The sequence below is a fragment of the Cibotium barometz genome, chromosome 56, assembly GCF_041138505.1.
Source record: "Cibotium barometz isolate CiBa-2024 chromosome 56, ASM4113850v1, whole genome shotgun sequence".
Classification (NCBI taxonomy): Eukaryota; Viridiplantae; Streptophyta; class Polypodiopsida; order Cyatheales; family Cibotiaceae; genus Cibotium; species Cibotium barometz.
Window position 1 is genome coordinate 1,463,207 of NC_141101.1, and position 8,801 is coordinate 1,472,007.

General features: G+C 40.3%; 1 protein-coding gene across 1 annotated transcript; it reads left to right on the forward strand.

Annotated features, from left to right (window-relative positions):
• Positions 1 to 6,963: 6,963 nt before the first annotated feature.
• LOC147606776 (uncharacterized) lies at positions 6,964 to 8,198 on the forward strand. The gene is made up of 2 exons (XM_086791130.1): positions 6,964 to 7,397; positions 7,664 to 8,198. The coding sequence occupies exons 1-2, from the start codon at positions 6,964 to 6,966 to the stop codon at positions 8,196 to 8,198; spliced, it is 969 nt and encodes a 322-aa protein (XP_086647256.1).
• The last annotated feature ends 603 nt before the right edge of the window (positions 8,199 to 8,801 follow it).

Below are 8,801 nucleotides of genomic sequence, written 5' to 3' on the forward strand. Positions count from 1 at the left end.
TTGATTCTTTTCCATAGAACAAGGATTATTCGTGATTTACTTCAACTATCGTAACTTGAATAGAATAGAATTTTAATTATAGAGATCCATCAGTCCAGCCTAACCCCATCCAATCCCATGGGTTAGCCAACTGCCTAGCCAACCGCCCAACCACTGTATTGATAGGATCCATTTAGAAATTTGGTTATGTTTTGTCCCGGGTACTAGGGGAAAGAGTTCCCAAGCCCCCTAGCCGGCAGGTTCATGCAAAATACGTTTCAGACATACCACTTACACACCCAATATGAAATTGCCTTTCACAGATTCGGCTATCTTTAAAGCAAACTTTTAATGAAACCATAGTATCACTGATCATAATCCTCCAAAATATTTAGCTTGAAGTCCAATTTCCAATCATTTCTCATCGGTGTACCTATGGCATCATTGGTAACTAGAACGCTCACCACCTGCTCACTCAGGGGCCTTTTCAATAGTTCCTAGCTCATAGTACCCAAAAATATAATCACATAAAAAAATCCAGATGGACTCTCTGTTGAAGATCAACAAGATCAACCAACAAGATCCATGTAAAGAGCCATGGACTCTTCCACTGAAGACCAGTAAGGCCAATTAACCAGATCCATGCCCGTGTTCAAAAAACAGCTCCAATTCATTTTTTTACCCGACGCACGTGTGGGTATCTTCGAAGACCCAGAGCCCGAGCACCGTATGGTCAGCACCCTCTAGGTTCCTTAGTAGGTGACCTAGTGCTTCACTTATAGGCCGCTTCCTTGGTCCCTCATCCATAGTACCAGAAGCTCACCATTTTAATCGAACTGAGGCTGGTCAAGACCTTGGCCGACCTTGCCATGCGAGACGTCCTTTATTGACTCTTCGTCAAGTGTTGCAACTTTTTCACTTAGGTCCCCACCACGACCTCATTCACAAGATGGTCAAAATGCTTCCCCAGCATTCTTAACATAAAACAATCTTTAAAAAAATAGGTTTCCTCTACAAATACAGTTCCAAACAGAATTCCCATCTTTTCTCATCATCCACATCCTTTCACATTATTCCTCATCATCTCTTGTCATTCCACATCATTTCTCATCATCACATTCCACGTCATTTCTCATTATTCCACGTCATTTCTTATTATCCCACATTTTCTACATTAAGTCACACCCAATCACATCATTCCTATATCAAATCACATCCATTCACACCATTCCTACATCTAGTCACATCTAGTCACATCCATTCACATCATCCTACATCCATTCACTGTTGAAAATACAAGGGAATAGGGTGTGTGCGGGAACAAGCCCTTGGTTAGAGGCTGTAAAAGAGAATGAGTAAATGTGAAAGAACCTGTGAAAAGGTGAGAAGAATCTACTGGGAGAGAACAAAGGGTAGCATGAGAAGATTTAGGAAGTGTGGAGATATTCTGGGAAGTGTGGAGATATTTTGGGAGATATGCTGGGAAAAGTGAAGAGGTGGAGAGAATCAGGGAAAAGAGGTGGAGTGAATCATGGAGAAATCAGTGGGATTTGATGCTTGATGTAAACTCTATAAATTGAGGCATTGCCCTAATAAGAATTTGTTGGTTTTTGAGTATCCATGCCTACATTAATCTATTTGCTAATTACCTACTAATTACGTCTTAATTATTTGCTAATCACTTTGTTAATGATGTTGATTCTAGTGTTTGATCCACCATCGCTCATCACAATGCTCAAATTTCAACATGGTATCAGAGCCATGCCTAGAATCCATCAGGTTTATGAGCCTATTATTTAATTAATCAAGATTAGTAGATAATTAGGAAATAATCAAAATTTTAGTTATTTTTCACTTCACTTTTGTACCCCCAGCCAGTGGAGGATCTCATTCACCTTGCACACTCAAAATTAGCTTAAACCCTTCTAGCATATGGTAGCCAACCCACTTGCCTTCAAGCTCATCAAATCGGCGTAGCAAACTGCCGAAGCGTTTAGGAGAAATCATCATTTTTGCTGGCGTCAATTTTCTGAGGAGTTTCTACCATTGGTGCTTCATCAAATCAAATCTCTTCAATTCCTCTTAGCCCCGGGGGTTTTCAAGCATGCTCTATAGGCTGGTGAAGACAGAATTCAGTTTCATCAAGTCTACAGTGAGATCCAAGCTCTTCATCAAATCTGCAGGTGACTTTGGTAAAACAGAGATTAAGCTTTTAATATTTGGTCAAATCTTGTGTTTCTTGGCTTAATCCTCTACTAGAATCATTGCTATTAATGCCTTTGAAAGCATTTGAGCTCATTTGAAGTCTAAGGCACCAGATCTGGACTCCCCGTATACTCTGTTTTTTGCACACAAAACAGTAGATTAATTTGCTAATCAGTGATTAATCAGTACTAATCACTGTATTTTGATACAATTGAGGGTTCAAATTAACCATTAGGTATCTGATACAGATCCCTATAACTTTAGATTGCAATTCGGAGTTGGTTTGATACTCCAACCATTCCGTACAAATTGGTTACCCTTGATTTAATGTAATTTCTGGTAAAATTGTGCTGATAAAATTGTGATAATCATCATTTTGCATTTAACCCTTGGTTAATGCCTGTAAATCTCACTCAAATTCAAGATTATTCACAGCTAGAGTTGCATTTGGAATGTGCATAAGAATGAATGCTATACGCATTATGTATTAGGCACATTGCATCAGTGTAAAAATGGGATTAGACACTGCCCTTGTCCAGAATAAGGCAAGAGGTAAGACCTCCCGCATAAATTTGGGTTTGCATTGCATAATGACACAAGATGAACATCAAAAGCCCAAAGGAACTATCAGCAAAACATTGAAACATGTTGCTCACATGGAGCAAGAAGACTTGACGGACGAGCTCATGGCCCCATTCATGAAAGAAGAAGAATATCTCTTTCCAAGAAGAGGATCCACACCAAGAAGATCTGAAGGAAGACATGGACACGAGAAGAGAAGCTGCCACAAGAAGAGAAGCTGCCACGACAAGAAGACTGAAGACAAGAGAAGATATGAGGCTCCAAAGAGTGAGGAGCCATGTGAAAATCTCTGAGAGAGGGAGAGAGAGAGACCCCACAACCCAATGTAACCTGCCCCAACAAAGTAAAACCACCTCTGAGCCACCGATGATGTAGGCCACGTGGTAGAGAGATGTATGTGTGAGCACTTTAGTCAAGGTTGCGGGCAACTATAGTAAGCCTTGGACACATAGAGAGAGAGAGAGTGTCAAGGACTATGAGTTTAGGGACTCGAGGCACTGGTCGCAGGCTATCAAGTAAGAGAGAAACTTGATATAGGGTCCAGGTGTGTTAAGATAACTTGAGGGGAGGTGTAGGCACTAGTCGCGGACTATCAAGTAAGGGGAGGCAAACTTGGTATAGGGTCTAGGTGTACTAGGAGTATTCACTTGAGGGGAGGTGTTGAAAATACAAGTGAATAGGGTGTGTGCGGGAACAAGCCCTTGGTTAGAGGCTATAAAAGAGAATGAGTAAATGTGAAAGAACCTGTGAAAAGGTGAGAAGAATCTATTGGGAGAGAATAAAGGGTAGCATGAGAAGATTTAGGAAGTGTGGAGATATTCTGGGAAGTGTGGAGATATTCTGAGAGATATTCTGGGAAAAGTGAAGAGGTGGAGAGAATCAGGGAAAAGAGGTGGAGTGAATCATGGAGAAATCAGTGGGATTTGATGCTTGATGTAAACTCTATAAATTGAGGCATTGCCCTAATGAGAATTTGTTGGTTTTTGAGTATCCATGCCTACATTAATCTATTTGCTAATTATCCACTAATTACATCTTAATTATTTGCTAATCACTTTGTTAATGATGTTGATTCTAGTGTTTGATCCACCATAGCTCATCACAATGCTCAAATTTTAACATTCACATCATTCCTACATCCATTCACATCATTCCTATATCCATTCACATCCATTCACATCATCCTACATCCGTTCACATCCATTCACATCATTCCTATATCCATTTACATTCATTCACATCATTCTTATATCCATTCACATCCATTCACATCATCCATTCACATCCATTCCTACATCCATTCACATCATTCCTATATCTATTCACATCCATTCACATTATTCCTACATCCATTCACATCCATTCACATCATTCCTACATCCATTCACATCATTCCTACATCCATTCACATCCATTCACATCATTCCTATATCCATTCACATCCATTCACATCCATTCAATGATTCAATGATTCCATTCACATCCATTCACATCCATTCGCATCTATTCACATCATTCCTATATCCATTCGCATCCATTCAATGATTCTATAAAATTTGTGCATAACCTTCTTTATTTTTCTAACTGTTGAATAATGCTCAAAACTCCACTTTTAGCATAAAAATATCTATGCCTAGAATATGATAGGAGTTTCTCTTTTTGCATTATTTAAAATTATGCATAAAAATAAGATTTATCTCTTTTCTGGAAAATTTTGCTAGAGTTTCGTTGTAATTTCTGGAAATGTTCAATTTTCTAAATTGAATTGAAAACTTGTAATGAAAATATGATAGAAACTCCTCTTTTTAAACTAAAATTGAATTATGCATACATAGCATAATTATAACCATAATTATGATTAATTCTCTAGATTAAACTAAAATAACCATTCCTTCTTTCTAAAAAGGTTAGCATAACTCTTTTCCAATTTAGGATGAGTTAATATGATTTTTCCATATCATAAACAAGTTTAAAAGAACGAATCATCCTTTTTCCTAGAATAAAAATCATGAAAATAACTAATCTCTTTCTCTAGCTTGTCAAGCTTAGAGTTTCGCTTAAGATAAAGAGATTATGAATAAGAATCATCCTTCTACCAAGGATCTAGCCATAAGAATGGCTAATCTTTTCAAAAGAGAGATTTTCTTAAAGAAAACATTAAGATTAAGCATAAAAATTAACATTAATCTAAATAGACATTATGAATCTTTGGAAAGCTTTATTTGAAGAAAAAGCATTGCTTAGAAAGCTTCTCAAGCTTTAGAGGGGTTGAGAAGAAGAAAATCATTGAGAGAATTGAAAAAAAAACCATTAAAATAGGGTTTACCTTTGATTTGGGCTTGATTCTTTGGCTAGAAGTGAAGCCCCCAAGCAAGTTCTTGGCCACCAAGAGAGGGAGAGTAATCTCCAAGAGAGGATGGAGGAGAGAGAAGCTCCAAAGCTCTCAAGAAAAGAGGTAAATTAGAGGGATAATAGAAATATGCTAATTTAGAGATAATATTGGCATGGTATTGCTCCCATATGAAAATACAAAGGAATGAGGGTCTATTTATAGGTGAGGGAGGCTACTAACCAAGTCCAACTGGGTTCTAGAGCCTTCCAGCTTCAGTTTGACCCAATTCAGACAAGATTTGGATCAGTTTGGCTCCCTTTTTGATCTAGTTTGCACCAATAGAGAGGAGAGATGAAATATCTTGATTTTTTTGAATTAAAAAAGCCAAACAATGATGATGAAGAAGGCACCTAGTTCAAGTGGGCAACCGTGAAAAGAAAAATCCGGCCACGAAAGAAATTTCGGTGAAAAATTTCGACCATAAAAGAAATTCCGGTCGTGAAAGAAATTCTAGCGAAAAAATCCACCCGTGAAAGAAAAATTTCAGTCGTGAAAGAAATTCAGTTAAAAATTCCAGCCATGAAAGAAATTTCGCCAAAAATTTTCGACTATGAAAGAAATTTCGGTCGTGAAAAATCAGGCATTTAAAAAAAATTTCAAATTTCCCGTGAAGTTCGATTCATGGCGTGAATTTAAGTCACTGCGTGAAACTTTGGAGGCCCGTCGTATATCCGATGAAGGCGCTCTAGGGCTCATCGAAAAGCTGTCATCGAGCTCTTCGATTATGGACTTGGTTGTTCGAAGTCAAAATCGACCATTTTGGCCTCCGACCAGCACCCTCAAAATTCGACCCAGACATCGAGGGAAAAAACAGCCCAAAAACCACAAAAAATCGTAAAAATTTGGGTTAAAACGACGACGAGCCATATTCGGGCTACTTTTTGAGGGTCTAAACGACAAAATCACAGACGACTCAGGGAAATAAAGTTGTAGTACTTCAAAAATATTACAACTCCGTCACACAGAGTTTTTCAAATTTTCTTTTGGAACACCCTGAAAAACGTGCTGTGAAACAGGGAAAAAATTCTTGAATTTTTTTTCGTCTTGAGACAGTGATGGTTTTGAAAATAAATTCATTAGATTATCAACATTTTACTTTAAAAAACGTTTGATGTAAATATTGTTATTTTCAAAGGCTGTTTTAAGAAACATTATGGAACCTCTTTAATTAAAGAACCTATTTTTATATGTTTCACAGTGTGGTAGGATCTAATTAGATAACAAAAATGAGTGGGTGAGTGGGTGAAAAGTGGGTGGATAGATGCCCGACGGTGCCATCCTATGGATGATTGGACCCGATGAGTCGGGTAACTTTTCAATAAATTTATTTAATTACGATCCATAGTAAAAATAGGGTCCTGAACAAGTTTTATTTTAGAGGAACGAGCCAGCGGTCGTGCCTCTCGTAACGAAAAGAAGAAAAAGGCATTGGTTTCTATGAACCAAGTGCGGACTTGTTACATCCTCGATAACAGACATTGAGCGTTATTTGACTGGGGGAATGGATTCTTGTTAGAATGATTATGTTTCTTGTGGAAGATAGAGTTAGGTCCCTCTGTTTGCTCGTATCCTCGTATTTCCGAGAGATCGAGGTTTCGTCAATCGAAGACCAGGGGACTTGGCCGCCTATTGAAAGGGTCCCCTTGGCCAAGAAGCTAGGGGCGGGGACCTTACAATAACGAATGTGGTCTACAACCCAACTTAAACATAATTGCAAAAAACGTCCATATAGAGCCAAGAACATTTCTTATGCCTTTTTTTTGTGATCCACAATTATATTTATGTAAAAGTATTTCAATTATGGTATGTGCAGAGAATGTCCAATTCGTGCACCAGGTGGCCGCCATGCTACGGCAAACGGAACCGCCAAGTTAGCGTCCAGACATCTTGCGATGGATAGCCGTTTTTTGGGGCTCTCGTTGCGGCAGATTCTTCTCGGTGTCTGGCACTCTTGCAAGCGCAGCATGAGCAGGTTTATGGAGCTCGTCGAGAACGTAGGCCTTGCTCAGAACGTACTAGTGTGCTTCGTTTCGGGAGTAGTCGGTGGGATCATGTTCGGATTGCTGCATGTGAGCATGGAGTATGCGTGGTTCAAGCTGCTAGGTTATCTGGAGGCCAAGGGCCTCGTCAGGAGGCTGGCGCCGTCGATACCAGTCACTAGGCTCACAGTCTCCAAGGAGGACTTCATGTCGGTCTCGATCGCACCCATGCCGTTGGCTGCAATAATGTTTGCTGGGAGGTAAGCTAATTAGCTTGCAGGTTACTTGTTGCATGGCTACATGGTAATCACGCATGTCCGTTAATACATGATAACCTTATCAGATATCTCCGTCGAAGTTCTAGAACACCATTACCTCATGAAATAACCTGTGTCGTTGCATGTCCATGAAGAACTATATTGAGATGAGCATAGTTTACTACTACGAGATATCAATCCTTCCCTTTTTGAGATAATCTGCAGAAGTTTACCCTACGATGATGATGCGTTATCGTTCAATCTTGCAGGGATACCTACTTTCGCAATTGCCGTGCTTCTGTGGACATAACAGGAGGGCTTCTGTTCACATGGGTTTTGATGGTCCTGCATGACGCCTACTTTTGGGTCGTTCACTCGAATCTGCACCGCTTCAAAGGTGCGTACCGGCTAGTGCACCAGCTGCATCACACAACGGGCGGGGACATCACTGTGTTCAGCACGGCCTACGGTGAAATTCTGGACATTGCCGTCTCTTTCACGCCCTTCTACTCCATGGTTATGCTTTGGCTCTACTGCGCGGGAGATTGGAACCCTTTTCACATTGTGCTGGCCACATGGGCGGTCAACAACGTGGACATGATGGGCCACTGCGGCTACAGCCTGCCCGCATGGGTGTACGTGCCGGCGTCCCTCGGGCTCCTCCTCACGCCCCTCGCGCAAAGGCCCATCCACCACTACATCCACCACCTTGACCCTCGCTTCAACAGGTCCCTCTACTTCACCTGGTGCGACCGCCTCGGAGGCACTTACCGTGATAGCCACCCCAAAATACTACACGATTAATTGGTTAACATCTTCACTCTCCTTAGATCTAACAGCCACATGAGCTCCCTATTGTTTCTGCAGGCGGCCTTCGTGTTCTGTGTTACCCTATCAAATTGTTTAAACCGAGTATCAATGGACGCTTCTAATCTATACTATCGAATTCACCGTGTCGTTTCAATGTTAATGAAACCTTCGAGATGCTCTCTCTTTTAGCATGCTTGTATCAAGATGATAAGAATACATGTTTTCCTTTTAATACATCAAGGCTTTACAACAATTCCAAAATACCTTGAGCAGGCTAGGTAGGTGGGAGTGTGATGGGACTAAAGGATCAAGGTGGAGGTAGTGGCTCTAATACCATGTTGGAAAACATGGTGGCATGATCTCACAAGGGGTGAGAGTGGAAATGAAGATGAAACTCAAGCCATGGTAATGGTGACCACGGCTCTAGAGAGAGAGAGAGAGAGAGAGAGAGAGAGCGCTCAAGTGAGAGAGAGAGATCGCAAATGAACACAATGATTGTATTATGAATCATAAAACTCACACCATGTACATTGTATTTATAGGCACTAAGGTCTTATCTTCTGACCTACCCCTTAATAAGGAGCATTCACACCTAAG

Bases quoted from the DNA above. Each gene is read 5' to 3' on its own strand.
- LOC147606776 (XM_086791130.1), top strand. From the start codon at position 6,964: ATGTGCAGAGAATGTCCAATTCGTGCACCAGGTGGCCGCCATGCTACG. The intron at 7,398-7,663 runs GTAAGCTAATTA...TCAATCTTGCAG, and splicing joins GCAATAATGTTTGCTGGGAG to GGATACCTACTTTCGCAATT.